This window comes from Danio rerio, chromosome 5 (genome assembly GCF_049306965.1).
Source record: "Danio rerio strain Tuebingen ecotype United States chromosome 5, GRCz12tu, whole genome shotgun sequence".
Taxonomy (NCBI): domain Eukaryota; kingdom Metazoa; phylum Chordata; class Actinopteri; order Cypriniformes; family Danionidae; genus Danio; species Danio rerio.
This window is the reverse complement of record NC_133180.1, coordinates 78,478,906-78,497,790: the sequence shown is the minus strand read 5'-3', so window position 1 is coordinate 78,497,790 and position 18,885 is coordinate 78,478,906. Positions and strand designations below refer to the sequence as shown.

The following is an 18,885-nucleotide window of genomic DNA, read 5'->3' as shown; positions in this document are numbered from 1 at the left end:
ACTCGACCTAGGGGCCGCAACACATGCATGTGTTTTTTTTTTTTTACAGTAACTAATAACTATTATTTTTATCTTCTGTGGGTTATGAGTAAAATGTGTTAATCCTAATAGTTCAATAAAATTAATTTGATTTTTATGACCCGCTCTCGTTAACCTTTGACCCCCTGAGGAGTCCTGACCCCCACTTTGGGAACCACTAATGCATTTACTAAACTGAATAAACAACACATTTATTACAGTGTTTGTTCATGTTAATGGAAATACAGTCGTTCATCTTCATTCATTCATTCATTCATTTTCTTTTCAGCTTAGTCCCTTTAATAATCTGGGGTCCCCACAGCGCAATGAACCGCCAACTTATTCAGCATATGTTCTACGCAGCAGATGCCCTTCAAGCTGCAACCCATCTCTGGGAAACATCCATACACACTCATTGACACTCATACACTACGGACAATTTAGCCTACCCGTTCACCTGTAATGGATTTTAATAATGCATTAGTAAATGTTGAACTCTGAATCATAAATAGTGTATGTGTATTGTTTATAATGAGTTCATGTTAGTGAATAGATTCAACCCTTACTGTTAAGTGTGACCTTTATTTAACTATTGCACTGTTGAGAAATGAATCACATGCTTGTCTGTATAATAATAACATGGTCAAACACAAAACCTAGTTTCCACCAATACTGGTCAACCATGAATATCTGTGGGAAGTCATGTCACTTGATATGTTGACATTCTGCGGTTGTGTGGAATTAGCACAAAACATTTTAGTCAGTCTGATGTTTGCGGTCAATTTGATGCAGTTTCACAGATGAACAATTTTCTGTTTTCATCTCAGTTTTTCAGCTATTTACATTGATGCATCTATCAGATGCTTTTATCTCACTAGAAGGCATACATTTTCATCAGCTCAAGCGTGATAATTGTGCAGGGAATCAAACTCATGATCTACATGTGAAATCTTGTTGATAAATGTCCTTCTGTAGTTGAAAAATAGAACGAATAACAAAAATGTGTTTACTCTGAATCAATTTATACAGAACTGTGGAATTTATTTACAGTATTTATTAAGGCAAGTGTATTATTAGTAACTGTAATTAACCCTTTGAGCAGTATGTTCCCACAAATGCAATGTAAAATGTCCAGCATTTAGCAACTACATTTCTTAATTAAAGCTTAATGCTTCGACAATGAAAATAAAATATAATAGTTCTTTAAAAACAGTGTAAAGCTGTTCATAAAACTCACTGCAGTGATCTTCTGAAGTTTCACTGAAAAGTTAAATAGGTTTTTGTTGGTCACACTTTACAATAAGGCAGTGGTAGGGAATATATGGCTTGCGAGCCACATGTCGGTCTTTGGCAAAAAATACGTGGCTCTCCAGCTGTCTCCCTTTAATAATATTTTGAGGTTTAAAAAATTATAACCGTCACTAGAAATCTAAAAGTTTCCCATTGAAAATACAATTACAGTTCCTTTTTAGTGTGATGTTTTTACAGCAAAATTAATAAGAAAACTATTTCCACTAATCTGTGTGCAGCAGCGTGGAGTTGAACTTGAATTGCGACACCAATAAAGAACAAACAGCTTACATTTCTATGGTAACCTTGTGCACATAACGTCAAACAACCTTCATAAGTGATGATGAAGAAAATAAATTAAAAAATGATAAATTCTATTAATTAATTGTTCTATTCTAATAATTTTTATTCATGGACTTATATTTGTATGTTTTTGAGCTTTGCGTGGACATAAAGGTTTTTGTTTAAACCTGTTTTATTTATAGCAGTATCAATGGCTCTTTAAAACAATGCATTTGCTAAATGAAATGAAAATGGTTCTTTGCTGAAAAAAGGTTCCCGACCCCTGCAATAAGGTTTCATTACTTAATGAATTATCTTAATGAACAGTACGTGTACAGCTTTTATTAATCAGAGTCCAACATTTACTAATGCATTAATACAATCTGAATTCATCCTTGTTAACATTAGTGAATGCACTGTGAGTTGACATAAACTAACTTTAAACGGCTGTATTTTCATTAACACAAACAAATACTGTAATAAATGTAGTGTTTGTTCATGTTAGTAAATGCATTAAGTGATATTAAGCAATACAACCTGAAGTAAAATGTTACCATAAGTTTTAAAACTAAAGAAAGCATGAAATCCTCGTGTGTGATGTTTATTTTGCACATTGATATACTCAGAAAATGACTTTTGCTGAATTCTTTAGGTTTTTGGGGACAGCTTAATTGTTTTATGTTCAATCTTAACATTAACATAAATCTTAACTTAATAGATTTGTGTTGAGACAACATGAAGGACCTGTGTGGAACCCAGCATTGTGATATCCAGGCTGAAACAATATATATACTGTTTAAGTCAGAATTATTAGCCCCCATTTGATTTTTTTTTTCTTTTTTAAATATTTCCCAAATTATGCTTAACGGAGCAAGACATTTTTCACTGTATGTCTGATAATATTTTTTTCTTTTTATGCTTTTATTTCGGCTAGAATAAAAGCCGTTTTTAATTTTTTAAGTACTATTTAAGGTCAATAATATTAGCCCCTTTAAGCTATATATTTTACTGATAATCTACAGAACATTCATTCATTCATTTTCTTGTCGGCTTAGTCCCTTTATTAATCTGGGGTCGCCACAGCGGAATGAACCGCCAACTTATCCAGCAAGTTTTTTTACGCAGCAGATGCCCTTCCAGCCGCAACCCATCTCTGGGAAACATCCACACACACACACTCATACACTACAGACAATTTAGCCTACCCAATTCACCTGTACCGCATGTGTTTGGACTGTGGGGGAAACCAGAGCACCCGGAGGAAACCCACGCGAACGCAGGGAGAACATGCAAACTCCACACAGAAACGACAACTGAGCCGAGGTTCGAACCAGCAACCTTCTTGCTGTGAGGCGACAGCACTACCTACTGCGCCACCTGCCTCCCCTATCTACAGAACAAACCATCGTTATACAATACCTTTCCTAATTACCCTAACCTGCCTAATTACCCTAGTGAAGCCTTTACATGTCACTGTAAGCTGTATAGAAGTGTCTTGAAGAATATCTAGTCTAATATTATTTACTGTCATCATGACAAAGAAAAAATACATCAGTTATTAGAGATGAGTTATTAACACTAGTTTGTGTTGAAGAAATGTGCTCTCTGTTAAACAGAAACCGGGGGGGGAAATAAACGGGGGCTCATAATTCTGACTTCAACTGTATATATATATATATTCTTGTTTATTTATTTTATTGAACGGTGAGCTCGGCTGTGACGTGAGTTTCCCTCTGGGATTAATAATGTTTAAACAGACAGACAGGATGATTTTTGTGAGTGTGCTTCTGTCTGTCAGTGTGTGTTGGTGATCTGGGTGATGAGCACACGCAGCTGACAGACAGAAATACTCCTCAAACTCTGCTCTATTTTTAGGCTCTGGATGTTAGTTTCAGCTCTGGATCTGCTCAGTTCTGCTCCAGCCGCAGATCCAGCATGACCGTGGAGAAGACGGACCCCGTGGAGGTGTTCGGAGCCGGGCTGAAGGGCCGGGGTCTGCGGGGTACCAGAGACCTGTCGGCTGGAGAGGTGGTGTTCGCTGAGGCCAGTTTCGCCGCTGTTGTGTTGGACAGGTAAGAGTTCAGCTTCACTCAAAAATATGATTTTGCTTATTGTTTAAACTACTTATTTAAAATGAGCTGAAACAATGCAATTCTGCAGGTTTGTTTGGTTTTATGTTCAATCTGCTTAAATTAGTTGTGTTAGCTTGATGATGGATTTATGGGACAACATGAATGAGTTGTGTGGCATTTTTGCTGTCTTTGTGAGTGAGTTTTTCTCTTAAATTATGCAAAATAGTCTTCCAGTGGGCTGGGCTGGTGTGCTATAGCAAACCCAAGGGCACCACTCATTTTATCGCCTCATAAAAGTAGATATATATTTATTTTTTTGTTATAGTTATTATTATTAATCATTCATTCATTCGATTTTTGGCTTAGTCTCTTTTTATATGGGGTCACCACAGTAGAATGAACCGCCAACTTATCCAGCAAATGTCTTACGCAGGGGATGCCCTTCCAGCCGCAACCCATTGCTGGGAAACACCCATACACTCTTGCATTCACACACACACTCATACACCAACTGACCCAGCCGAGACTCAAACCAGCGACCCTCTTGCTGTGAGGTGATCGTGCTACTCACTGCGCCACTGTGACGCCCTATTATTATTATTATTATTAATTTACAAATTATTATTCTCACATTTTTTAACATTTGAGATATATATATATATATATATATATATTGTAGCGAGGCAGAGGGAAAACACAAACACCGTAGATAATGTTACAAACAATGCCCCGGAGGGTGCCTTTATTTACAAGTGATATTGGGGTGAATGAGTGCTCTTCTTAAGGGTGCGTGCTCAAGTGCTCCGGGGAGATGGTGAAGGCTGGTGAGAAGTAGAGTGTTGGATCGGTCACGAGCTGGACTCGGCTGTGGGAGAGACAGAGAGAGACAAGCGTTAGCGTAGGGAGTCATGTCAAATGAAGCTCAGTCACTTCCTGTGTGGGGCTGGCTTATATCTCTCCCTGGCTGATGAGGTCCAGCTGTGAGCGATCCGGGGTTGATGAATGATCCAGCTGGTGTGGATTTGTGCCCAGGGCGACGTGGTATTACTTGACTCGCTACAATATATATATATATATATTTATTTATTTATTTATTTTTTCTATTTTATTAAAGTAAACGCCTACAATTATACACAACTAATTAATCACCTAATTTGATTTTCAAAGTTCAAACAGGCTGCCAAAATTTACAAAAATTCTTTTGCAATACTTCCTAAATTGGTGCTTAGTAATAAAGACTCTGAATAGGGTTTACCTTTATAAAGCTTCAGAACTTTGCCTGACCATAAATCACTAATGATATTAATAAAATCCATGCTTCTAATTTCCAAAAATTATGGCTAGCATCTTTAACTATTATTATATTTGCATCGGATTAAAATGATCTGATGAAAGCCAGCGCCGATATTTCATATTTTTATTACTGTAATTCTTTATAAATGGGGCAAAATAAACAAGTTTGCTTTTTAACTGGTTCAGTTTGATTTACTATAAACCATAAATGCTGTATTTACTTCAGACAGATACTCCGCCACGATGGACGTTTGGGTAATTCTTTCAATAGTATCTGGATGGAGCCTTTATGATGCAAGCTGAGATTGGGCTGGGCGATGCAATGTCAGACACATTCAATGGACTCAATGGACTGAGTGATGTCACTGTGACGGGTAGGGTTAGGGGTGGGGTTAGGTGAGCGCATTAAAAAGCATTGGACCCCTCTTAATTCTTTACACATCAGGGTGTTTGCAGGGTCTTAAAATACCCAAAAATACTAGTTTACAGATATATTTTCACAGTGTATTTAATTAGAGTAAACTACTTTTTTAACGACTCGTAATCAGATTACAGTTTCTTATATATATTGTTTAGACAATGGCAGTATGTTATTCGCAATTTACTGATTCTCCTCATTTTCTCTTTAGAGATAGTGTAAGCAAAATAATTTAAAGTTTAAGTTCTTTAAAAATGTAAAGTTCTTGTGCAAAGCTGATAATCTTATGTCAAAACAAATTCATTTCTCTTCCACCATTGTCAGATTATTCTGCGTTTTATGTAACTTTATGTAGAGCTGGGATTGAACCTGCAACCTTCCGTATGGGAGTTGGTTGCTCTAACAAGGACGCTAAAGACCATGACCTCTAGTGTCTGTTGCTAGAGCACCTTAAGAGGTCAGAAGAGTGAGGTTTACCTGCACAGCACTTACTGACTGGCCTCAATTACACTCACCCCCCTAAACCTCACTCCTATATGAGTCATGGCACCAATGGAACCCCGCCGGTCCTACACCACCCAACCTGCTCCGAGCTGGGATCGAACCTGCGGCCTTCCGTATGGGAGTCGGTTGCTCTAACAAGGAGGCTAAAGACCACGGCCTCTAGCATCTGTCGCTAGATAAACAAGACACAAACTCTGAGTAGGAATTGCATTGTTCTCAGTGTGGAATCTAATGACTTTTGGCATAAGAGAAAAATCAGTGATCGTGACAATTACAGTGTGTATTACTGGTTATTTTATAAACCCTCCATATGGTTAATCTGGATGTGCTACTGTAGGTGCAGATTCAGTGACATCGTCAGTATCCTAATATAGACAGTTATGTAAGTCACATGAAGCGTTACTGGTAAAGTGACACCAGAGGACTGTGTTTAACGCCCCTGTTGATTTATGGGTCAAAAGTGACCCAGGCAGCACTTTAACAGCAGAGAAAAACTACTGAACAAGCTGTGAGTGTCTTAAAGTGTGGTGACTCCTTCTAATAACACTCTCTCCACTTCTGCAGGAGCGGTTATCATGATAAACACACTGTTTACTATAGTGAGAGATGAGTGTTGTCCACTGAGTGAACACTGCTGAAATACTGCACACACACATTCACTGAGTGTGTGTGTGTGTGTGTATGTGTGTGTGTGTTTCTTCATGCTGAGCAGGTTTAAGGATTGAGATTAAATGTATTCAGAAGCTCAGTTTTGACCCATAGTCGTAATGTTGTTGTCATAAACAGGACAACACAAGTCTTATAGTAAAAACTGAAATATTTGAGTTGGTCTGACGACCTCGCTCTCTCTGAGTATGACTGCATTATTCACCTGGGCAGGTCTGATTTTTGGATGTGTGTGTTTTTGTTTGTTTTTGTGTGTTGCTGTGTATTTGTGTGTGTGTGTGTGCGTCTGTGGACATGTGTGTGTGTTTTTGCTTGTTTTTGTGTGTTGCTGTGTGTTTTTTGTGTGTGTGTGTGTGTGCGTCTGTGGACATGTGTGTGTGTTTTTGCTTGTTTTTGTGTGTTGCTGTGTGTTTTTTGTGTGTGTGTGTGTATGTCTGTGGACATGTGTGTGTGTTTTTGCTTGTTTTTGTGTGTTGCTGTGTGTTTTTTGTGTGTGTGTGTGTGTGTGCGTCTGTGGACGTGTGTGTGTTTGTTTTTGCTTGTTTTTGTGTGTTGCTGTGTGTTTTTTTGTGTGTGTGTGTGTGTGTGTGTGTGTCTGTGTTTTTGTGTGTTGCTGTGTATTTTTTGTGTGTGTGTGTCTGTGTGCATGTGTGTGTGTGTGTGTGCGTCTGTGTTTTTGTGTGTTGCTGTGTATTTTTTGTGTGTGTGTGCGTTTGTGTGAATGTGTGTGTGTTTTTGCTTGTTTTTGTGTGTTGCTGTGTGTTTTTGTGTGTGTGCGTCTGTGTGCATGTGTGTATTTGTGTGTTGCTGTGTGGTTTTTGTGTGTGTGTGTGTGTGTGTGTTTGTTTTTGTGTGTTGCTGTGTGTTTATGTGTGTCTGTGTGTGTGTGTGTGTGTGTGTGTGTGTGTGTGTGTGTGTGTGTGTGTTTTTGTGTGTTGCTGTGTGGTTTTTCTGTGTGTGTGTGCGTGTGTGTGTTTGTTGTGTTTTGCTGTGTGTGTGTGTGTGTTTTTTTTGTGTTGCTGTGTGGTTTTTGTGTGTGTGTGTGCGTCTTTGTGTTTGTGTATACATCTGCTTGTTTGTGTGTGTTTTGTATGTGTGTGCATGTTTGTGTTTTTTTGTTTGTGTGTGCACATGCATACATTCATGTGTGCGTCTGTTTGTTTTTGTGTGTATGCATATTTGTGTGTGTGCATGTGTTTGTTTGTTTGTGTATGCGCGCGTGTGTGTCTGTCTGTTTTTGTGTGCATGTGTTTGTGTGTGTGTGCGTGCGCGTTTCTGTGTGTGTGTCAGTCTCTCTCTACAGGTGTGTCACAGCTGTTTCCGCCGGCAGGTAAACCCTCACCGCTGCGCTCAGTGTAAGTTTGCGCATTACTGCGACCGCACGTGTCAACGCGCCGCCTGGGACGAACACAGGAAGGAATGTTCCGCCATCAGAAACATCGGAAAGGCTCCCAACGAGAATGTGCGGTGAGTCCTGAGACCCTGATGTCTTTATACTGACTGAATGATGCTGCAAAATAAAGAGAATTCAATAAAATCCTTGTTATTAGCGCCCCCGGTGGCCAGATGCATCATCAGCTACTATAATTAGAATACAGAGCTGCTGAATGCTTGATTCTGATTGGCTAAATATCATCGTAAGGTGTTTGTTAGGTTGTTTTCAGACAAACGCACAGCTAAAGTAGTTCCGGCAGGTTTAGAACATGTTACAGCTCCATAATATTATTCCGTAGTTTACGGTTATTAGTTTATTTATAGTGCCTGTATTATTAGTTTGCTCCGATTGTCATCATTTTCAGTTTACGTTTTCATTTTAGACTCTTTATTTGGCAGAAATTTTTTATTTATTTTAACATGTAGTTATTTTTACTTGACATTGACTTGGTGTGGTGTATTCCTGTTTATACTGCAGTGCTACCGAATGCTGGATTCTGATTGGCTGTCACTCTAAGGTGATTAATTATTGTCAGATAAAGGCAAAGCTAAAGTAGTTCCGGTAGGTTTAGAGTACATTACAGCTCCATATCACTCCGCTAAATGATTAGAGTTATTTCACAGCTAAAACAGTCAGAAATCACAGCAGGACACTCAAGGAGATGTGGAGGACACTAGAGCGACACACAGAAGACGTTTGAGGAGGACACACACCTTATAAACACAAATACACCATCTCAACAGTGGACACCAGAGGAGAAGCTCAGTAAAGACCTCTGTGATGGGGAATTATTTAGGAATAATGCACATAATATTCTTTACATAAAGTGTTTTGACTTTAACAATACTTTTAATTTTTGTTGTCGGCATTTGTAAATAATTCGACACACGTCTGCTTTAGGGAACTTCCAGAGCAAATGATCATATCAGATAATCAGGTCGTTAAAAAAAAATGTTCCTTATCAGACTGAACGGTGAGTTTTCGATCATGCTCTACTTTTATCTGCCAGCCAGGAAAATAATCACGCCTGGTATTCTATTATATCACAAGAAGATCCATGACAAATCCTCCTTTCAGTGCACCAGATGTGGTTTGGTTCTCTTGATTATTTTATGACCGCACCACCACATTGTTTACATGGTGCTTTAAAATGTTATTTGTAATAATACCATCACGAATTGGGTCGAGTCACAGTGGTGAAGGACTCAATGCAGCTTTGCTGAACACATTCTAGCAGTTCACGAGCGATGCATAGTTCACATGGAAAAACAAAGCAACGCTCAGAAAATACTTAGACAAGGAATGAAGTAAGCAAACCACAATGACTCACGACGGAAGTAAGATAATCCGTTACATAATAAAAGTGTCACATTGGAAAGGAGGAATGCATTCTGTGTGAACAGCCCCTAACACGACTGTACACCACCTGACTAAAGTCTTGTGGAGGATCTCCACAAGCAACACATCATAACTGGACTTCTAATTGATCATCAAGTTTCAGAAGGAGGATTTCTGCTGATCTGCATCCCAATCATCACCAATACTGCAGAAGACCTACTGGAACCAGCATGGACTAAGATTCACACTGAAATCAATCAAGTTTGGTGAAGGAGACATCATGGTTTGGGGTTCATTCAGTATGGAGAAATCTGCAACATCAACAGCCTGAGGTATCAAGACATCTGTGCTGCCCATTACATTACAAACCACAGGAGAGGACAATTCTCCAGCAGGATAGCGCTCCTGCTCATACTTCAGCCTCCACATCAAAGCTCCTGAAGGTCAAGCTGCTCCAGGATTGGCCAGCCCAGTCACCAGACATCAACATTATTGAGCTGATGAAGGAGGAGGTGTTGAAGATGAACACAAAGACTCTTGATGAGCTCTGGCATCCTGCTGAAGGCTTTCTTCTTCATTCCAGATGACTTTATTAATCAGTGATGTGAGTCATGTCAGAGATGTATGGATGCAGTCCTCCAAGCTCATGATGGAGTCAGACACAATATTCATTCTGTCTCCACTGCAGCAGGACTTTATATTCTATACTGGACATTATTTCTGTTCAGTGATGACACTTTAGTCTGAGCAGAGTCAGAGCGCACTGTCCTCATCAAATCAGTCAACATCAAGACATGATCAGATTTATTGAGCTCATCTAGAGGCCTTCACCTTTCATAGAGACACTTCTGACACCAAATCATCGATTAGAAGGCAAGTTATTATTGCTGTTCCTACAATTTGGATAAGCAGCAACACTTTTGTCAGGGAGTGTAGATGCTCTTCATCTACAGTGTGTTTTTGGGAATGGTGAATGGTTTCGGTTGTTCCATTACTATGATTCCTCTCATATATTATGTGCTGTGTTTTCAGTCTGGTTGCTCGTATCCTGTGGCGCATTCAGAAACACACCGGCCTGGTCTCGGACTCTCAGCTCACCACCCTAGATATGCTGGAGGATCATCTCTCCAGAATGACCCCCGAGGACCTGAAGGAGCTCAAAGTGGATGTGAAAACCTTCTACACCTACTGGCCTAAGAAAAGCAAAGCAGTGGGAGAGGATTATGTGTCGCATCTCTTCGGTGTGGTAGGCACACATCCAACATGGACTTTTTGGAAATGCGGTTGAAATTCAGCCTTATGTTTTAGTGAAACTGCAAAAATGTGCTTCAGCACACAATTTGACAGCAGTTTCTATGTGAAATAAACACTAGGGGCAGTATGACACCAACCACTTCCTTTTCCTTTTCACACTAATGATATTTACAGGGACCTCATCGATTAATAAAAGATAGAAAATGTAGACAGCCCCCTCTTGTGGATTCTTCACATGAAATGCACAACAAAATGTACTCTTATAACATATTTTAGATTGCCAAAAATCTAGACGGCACCCTCTAGTGCATTCGTCTTCTGAAAAGTACAACTAAATGTACCTTAAGAAACATATTTCAGATATACAAAAATGCAGACAGCACCCTCTAGTGGATTCATCATCTGAAATGTGCAACAAAATGTTCCTGGAGAAACTTATTTCAGATTCACAAAAATGTGGACAGTGCCCACTAGTGGATTTGTCATATGAAACATACAACAAAGTACCCTAAGTAACCTTTTTTAGACTCACAAAAATGTAGACAGCGCCCTCTAGTGGATTCGTCACATGAATTGTACCAAATGTATTTGGAGCAACTGATGTCAGACTACAAAAAAACATGACAGTGCCCTCTAGTGGATCATTTATCTGAAACACAACAAAACATACCCTAAGCAACATTTCAGATTTGCAAAAATTTAGACAGCGCCCTCTAGTGTACTGTCATCTAAAACATACAACGAAACACTCTAAATTACATATTTCAGATTCGTAAAATGTAGATAGCGCCCTCTAGTGTATTGTCATCTGAAACATATAGTGAAACATACTCTAAATACCATATTTCAGATTTGCAAAAATGTAGACAGCGCCCTCTAGTGGATTCTTCATTAGAAATGTACAAATCTAATCCTAAGTAACACATTGTAGATTCACAAAAAATGTAGATGGTGGATATTTTTATTTTACTATAGTTTTGCAAAATAAAACTATGCAAAATATTGCAAAATATGATCTGTGGAACGGAGATGTTAATGTGTTTGTGTGGTCCTCAGATCAGCTGTAACGGCTTCACTCTGAGTGACCAGCGGGGTCTGCAATCGGTCGGCATCGGCCTGTTTCCAAACCTCTGTCTGGTCAATCACGACTGCTGGCCGAACTGCACCGTCATCCTCAATCACGGAGAGTGAGTACAGGACAGAGAGCTCTAATAATAACCATAGTAATTTATCGTAAATGCCAGAATAAGGGGCCGATCACACTGAATGAGCTTTTAGCGTTGAGAGGCGCCTCTTTTGAATGGTTTACTAACGGACGTGAGCGTTTGCACGCTACTTATGCACCCTACGCGCCTTGCGTATTAACGACCTGCTGCGCCTCGTGTTTTTTCCCTTGCACGCCGTGTGCTCTGTTTCATTCTCCAATCAAAGGAAAGCAGAGGCGGGGTTTTTGTTGAGGTTCCTGCAGTGTTTGTGTTGTTAAGACTACAACGTAGACTTGAAAATAGAGGAGACACTTGTGGTTGCTGTTTTGGGTAATCCAGAGCTGTATGATTCACAAATTACGAATATCACAATATTATTAAATATTAAAATTATATTAATATCAACAGCAACACTATCGAACAGTACCCAGCTGATCCAGTCGTTGGGTAGCGACATTAAAAAACACCCTGCGCTCCTTTTTTTCTTGTCAACACAATAGGCAGTGTGGTGCACCTCGCGTTTTTGGAACGTAAATGCGCGTTCAGTGTGATCGGCCCCTAAATCGGTTGTGGTGATTCTACAGTTGCTATGGTAACAAAATAACTACAGTAACTAATCTATTGTGGTGATTTTACAGTTATTTATGAATTTATGAGGAATATAAGTAGTATTTAGCCAAGCAATTGTTATATCTTAAGTAATTGAATTACTTTTCAGACATCGCATAGTAATGTAATGTAATGTGTATTTATTTTTTATTCTATTTATTATAGTAAATAGAAAAGTCATTTATATGCAGTTTTAATGAATGTTTGAAGAAACTTATCCAATATTGCTCATTTATAAAACATTAGGCAATACATGACTTATGGTATATGTGTTTCTCTCTTGCAGTCAGTCAGCTCTGGATGCTTCATTCCACTCCAGCAGAAGGTGAGTCAGTGCAACAAACACACGTGTGACCTTTGACCTCCACTGTACTGACAGCATTAGATCTACACTATTAATGTACAGTAAACACATATAACTTACTTTTTTCAGGGTGAGGGTAAGAATTAAAAAAAACATTTTATTATTTTTGTTAATTACAATTTAGTACCTCGTTTACTTTCATGTTGTTTCATGTCACTCACCAAGACATACAACTGTTATAGTATGTATGTTATAGTAAATAACATAGTCGGTAATGTCTTTGAAACGTCCTATAGTAACGAACCTGGAGGAATCTGTTGTTGTGATTCTACAGTTGCTATGGTAACACAACGACTATAGTAATTGATCTGTTGTGGTGATTCTACAGTTGCTATGGTAACACAAAGACTATAGTAATTGATTTGTTGCAGTGATTCTATAGTTGCTATGGTAACAGAATAACTATAGCCATATAAACAAATGACTCATTTATAAAATTAAATGTTTTATGTTATATACATTACTATAATTTTTTTGCTTGTGGGAAGACACAAAAATTAAACATGCATTATTTTTATTATAAAACAAATATTGTTTTACTGTTTTTGTATATTTTTTATTTTTAAACTAAAGGAAAATGGATTTATTTTGCATTCTAGTTTTCGGTAGTATTGTGCATTGTGATCAGGCAATGCAGCCGGTCAGCTGCTCCTTTAAGAGGAGTAAAAGACGTTCTGTTCTGTTCAGTCATCATTCGTGTGGAATTCAGCTCTCCGTGTGCTGTCGTCAGTCACATGTTCGCTTCAGGGTTCATATCAGGAGAGATATCTGATGAGATTTTATCATGTGCTGCAAAACATTCATTGGCCTTTATGTTAAGAGTGGAGTTACATGAAGCAAAAATACCCTCTGTTATGAAAGAATGAGTGTTGATGACGATGATGGTGGAAAAGTCTAACCTCTTCTGGATAACTGGGAATGTCTGCTGCATGTGTGTGTATGTGTGTTTGAAATGTGTATGTTTGTAAATACGCTTATGTGTGTGTACTGTACTATAAATGTGTTCATATCTATGCATGAGCTAAAGTGTATTTTTGTGTGTGTGTGTGTGTGTGTGTGTGTGTGTGTGTGTGTGTGTGTGTGTGTGTGTGCAGGATTGAGCTGCGGGCTCTGGAGCCGATCTCTGCTGGACAGGAGCTGACCGTCAGTTATGTGGACTTTCTGAGCGTCTCCACAGACCGCCAGCGGCTCCTCCAACAGCAGTATTACTTCGACTGCAAGTGTGAACACTGTGTGAACGGCACCAAAGATGAGCTGATGACCGCCGTCAAACCCACCGAGGATGGAAAACAGGTCCATAATCCATTCTGTAGGCTCTAATGACTCTAGATCAGCTGAGTGTGTATCTGTGATCAGTGTGTGGAGTGTGTGGATGTACTCAGCAGCGCCTCACTGTGGCAGAGAATAGTGTTACACTCATGCTGGCCGGTGTAGTGATCTGGGGGTGTTTCTAGCAAGTCTAATTAGAACAAATACACTTAATACATGTTCACCATTAGAGGCTGGAGATATTCACACACTGCTGACAGACACACAACTGGGATTAAACCCCCTATAAATGTGATTTGTGCATAATAGATCCCCTTTAAATCATCTTCTCCTTGACTGTGTTTTTCTGCAGCCGTCTGCTGAAGTGGTCAAGCAGCTCACTGACTTCAGTCTTCAGGCTCTGGTGAAGATTGAAGCGGCTCGAGCTCAAGGAAACTTCCATGAGGTGAGACTGAAGATGGATCTGCAGATGTGTGGATCTGGCAGCTGCAGTACACAATTTCAGCGATGTTTACATTTATCTTGTGGATATTCCTCAGAGGTTTAAATGTATTTATAATATGTATCATATATATTGTACACTTAATTATGAATAAACATTTTCAACCCAGTACTGGAAAACACCCATACACACTCATTCACACACACTCATACACTACGGCCAATCTAGTTCATCAATTCCCTTATAGTGCATGTGTTTGGACTGTGGGGGAAACCGGAGCACCCGGAGGAAGTCCACGCCAACACAGGGAGAACATGCAAACTCCACACAGTAACACCAACTGACCCAGCTTGGACCCAGCAGTTAATCGCGATTTGACAGGACTAATTCTGTGCTATTCTGATGTGGTTAATGCAGGTGATCAGGATCTGCCGTGAGTGTCTGGAGAAGCAGGATCCGGTGTTTGCCGACACTAACGTTCATGTTCTGCGTGTCCTGAGCACCGCCAGCGAGGTTCTGTCCTTCCTGCAGCAGTTCCAGGAGGCGGCCGGATACGCTCAGCGCATGGTGGATGGATACATGTGAGTGTTGCGATATTTCATTGATATAAAACTGATCATTTCATTGGCTTTATTAACATATTTATTAACTTAACTTATTTATTTTCATTTATTTATTTGATCATATTAAAATAAACAGGTAAAAAATATTTTTTAGATATAATTAATTCTAATTCAGACTAAAAAACTGTGTTGAGGGTCAAAAATGTACTCTGTAATTCACTGTAAATGAGTGAAAACCTCCGCAGATATCCTGACTCTGATTGGCTGTTGTCATTTTCCCGCCATTAATGATCATTTTCAGCTCTGGGTTCAGCTTTGGGCCACTACAGCCAATAGAAAGCAACTACATGGGAGGCGGGGCTAAAGATAGTACAGTTCTATCTGATTGGTCAAATTTAAATAAACAACCAATGCAGAAAATAAATGAAAATTAATATACATACGTGATACATGTATTGCATATATTATTAGGATCACAATAATGATCATTTTGCAATATATTGTAGCAGTAGTAGTAGTAGATTCTGAAGTATGCATCTAATTGAGACTATGCTATCCCATAATGCACTTTGAGAGAATTCATGAACGGGAGTGAAGCGACACTGATGCAGGAAGGTCATGTGATCATGATAGAACATCTGAAATACATTCACACTATATAGAGCACACTATTCTAATGGTCGTGCTGTAAACTCAAATGTAGTGCATACTGGAGTGTTTCAGACGCAGCCTGACTGTAGAGCTCTTATATAACCTGCTGTCCTCCTCCTGCTCTTCCAGGAAGCTTTATCACCCCAATAACGCTCAGCTGGGCATGGCCATCATGAGAGCGGGCGTCACACACTGGCATGCTGGACTGATAGAGGCAGCTCATGGGCTGATCTGCAGAGCGTACGGCATCCTGATGATCACACACGGCCCACATCACCCTATCAGCAAAGACCTGGAGGTACAACCCCTGCTATAATACACACACCATCAAGCTATAATACACACCATCACGCTATAATATACACACACCATCACACTATAATACACACCATCATGCTAATACACACCATCATACTATAATACACACCATCATTCTATAATACACACCATCACACTATAATACACACCATCACACTATAATACACACTATCATGCTATAATACACACACCATCACACTATAATACACACCATCATGCTATAATACACACCATCACACTATAATACACACCATCACACTATAATACACACCATCACACTATAATGCACACGCCATCATGCTATAATACACACCATCACACTATAATACACACCATCATGCTATAATACACACCATCATGCTATAATACACACACTATCATACTCTAATACACACCATCACACTATAATACACACTATCATGCTATAATACACACACCATCACACTATAATACACACCATCATGCTATAATACACACACCATCACACTATAATACACACCATCACACTATAATACACACCATCACACTATAATACACATCATCACACTATAATGCACACGCCATCATGCTATAATACAAACCATCAGCAGAGACTTGGAAGTACAACACCTGCTGCGGCACACCATCAAACACCAATACACACTATAACACACACCATCACACATCGATACACACCATCACCCCATCAGCAGAGATCTGGAGGTACAACACCTGTTGCTGCACACCATTGTATAACAACACACACTATTGCACACATCAATACACACTATTAGACATACCATCACACTAAAACATACACCATCACATATTAATACTCACTATTATACTTAACTTTACACTATAACACACACCATTACTCTATAATACACACCATCATAAACCAATACACACCATCACACATTAATACACACTATTATACTCAACATCACACTATAATACACACCATCATATAACATTACACACCATCACACATCAACACACGCTATTGTACTCAACATCACAGTAATACACACCATCACACATTAATACACACTATTATACTCAACATCACACTATAATACACACCATCACACATCAACACACGCTATTGTACTCAACATCACACTAATACACACCATCACACATTAATACACACTATTATACTCAACATCACACTATAATACACACCATCACAGCACAATACACAACATTATACACACACATCAAATCATAATCCACACCATCACACAATATTGCACACCATAATAAACACATCACACAACAATACTCACAATCACACCATTATACACGCCAACAAACAATACACAGCATCATAATGTAATGGATAAAGTTGTGTGTTTGTGCTGCTGAAGTGGAGATTTCTGACTCACAATGTTTCAAACTGAAGATATTTATTGTCATTGAACTCTACAGATGCAAACATTTAACAACAAACACATCCAGGTCTATTCAGCATTCTCCGCTAGTCTGAAATACAGTATAGAGTGCATGAAAAACTGATTTAACCTTTGCTGTCTCACCATGAAGCAACTAAACAGTCTATCAATCATGTTCATGATCCCATCAATAGCAGAAGAATATAGAAGAGTGTGTGTGATGCTGGTGTGTGTGTGTGTGTTTTCAGGCGATGCGGAGGCAGACAGAGATGGAGCTGCGCATGTTCAAGCAGAACGAACATGTTTATCACAGCATGCGTGAAGCCGCCCTCACCAGCAAACCCATGAGCGTCGCTGGAGAACAAGTGCAGATCAAAGCATGAACACACTCACACACACACACACACACACACACACACACATGAACAAACTCAGAAACATGCGATCATTCATGCAATAAATGCATTTCTGCAGATGCTGCTGTGTTGTGATTGATTGTAGGAGAATCACCTTTACAAACACACAGATGAAGATGATGATGATGATCATGAGATGCGTCTGCTGATCCTCTTGTAGACGATACCATTAAAGCTGAGAGTCTGAAACCAGATACGTTAATTAGGTTAAACTGTACACAGAGTTACTAATCACACACCCCAAATTCAGACATGGTCAAGTTTGACATGTTTAAACCTGTCCACAGCTTTCAGTCTCCTTTCATCTTTCATTTTAACATTGACAAAAAGCTCTGTTCATTTATCTTTTACTATTAATAGTTACTATTAGAGAGCTCTGGAATTCAGTTCTTCATACTAACAATTATGTTTAGAGAGCCCTATTATGCAATCCATACTAGTAGTAATTAACACAATTAGAAAGCGCTATAACTACATTTTCACTGGTAATGTCGCCGTTGACCTCCATTGATTAGAATTACAGATCTAATGGATTTATACTAGGTAAAGCATTTAGGGAGCTCTTTAATTAAATTCTCACTATTAACAATTCCAGTTGGAGAGCTCTACAATTATATTTTACTAGAAGAAACCTACATTAAAGATATATATTTTTATTAAATGGGAGAGCTCTATAATACCAGTCCTAATAGTAAATATTTAATTATTGAGCTCTCTAATACCATTCCTAAAAGTAAAATTGTATTATTGACCTCTAATACTATGATAGAAATTCAACTGTTGAGCTCTCTTAAACCATTCTCACTAGTAGAAATTCAATGATAGAGCTCTCTAATACCATTCTTACTAGTAAAAAATCAATTATAGAGCTCTTTAATACATTCTTAAATGTAAAATTCTAAAATTGAGCTCTAATACCATAGTAGAAATTCAATTATTGAGCTCTCTAATAACATTCCCACTAGTAGAAATTCAATGATACCAGTCCAAGTAGTAGAAATTCAATTATTGAGCTCTCTAATACCAGTCCAACTAGTAGAAATTCAATGATACCATTCTAACTAGTAAAAGTTAAATTATAGAGCTCTCTAGTACCATTCTA

General features: G+C 38.8%; 2 protein-coding genes across 2 annotated transcripts in view; one reads left to right on the top strand and one right to left on the bottom strand.

Annotated features, from left to right (window-relative positions):
• The first annotated feature begins 3,521 nt into the window (after positions 1-3,521).
• smyd1a (SET and MYND domain containing 1a) lies at positions 3,522-17,847 on the top strand. Its single transcript, NM_205540.2, has 10 exons — positions 3,522-3,662; positions 7,834-8,010; positions 10,349-10,562; positions 11,627-11,757; positions 12,671-12,709; positions 13,843-14,041; positions 14,370-14,462; positions 14,877-15,040; positions 15,803-15,971; positions 17,616-17,847. The coding sequence occupies exons 1-10, from the start codon at positions 3,526-3,528 to the stop codon at positions 17,748-17,750; spliced, it is 1,458 nt and encodes a 485-aa protein (NP_991103.2). The 5' UTR covers positions 3,522-3,525; the 3' UTR covers positions 17,751-17,847.
• Positions 17,366-18,885, bottom strand: part of fabp1a (fatty acid binding protein 1a, liver) — a gene marked incomplete in the record, with an annotated part of 3,394 nt that continues 1,874 nt past the window's right edge. Inside the window, 3 exon segments of the mRNA NM_001044712.1 lie at positions 17,366-17,721; positions 17,878-17,885; positions 17,913-17,966. Of these exon segments, the coding sequence (NP_001038177.1) occupies positions 17,913-17,966 (54 nt within the window).

Bases quoted from the DNA above. Each gene is read 5' to 3' on its own strand.
- smyd1a (NM_205540.2), top strand. From the start codon at position 3,526: ATGACCGTGGAGAAGACGGACCCCGTGGAGGTGTTCGGAGCCGGGCTG. The intron at 10,563-11,626 runs GTAGGCACACAT...TGTGGTCCTCAG, and splicing joins TGTCGCATCTCTTCGGTGTG to ATCAGCTGTAACGGCTTCAC. The intron at 11,758-12,670 runs GTGAGTACAGGA...TCTCTCTTGCAG, and splicing joins GTCATCCTCAATCACGGAGA to TCAGTCAGCTCTGGATGCTT.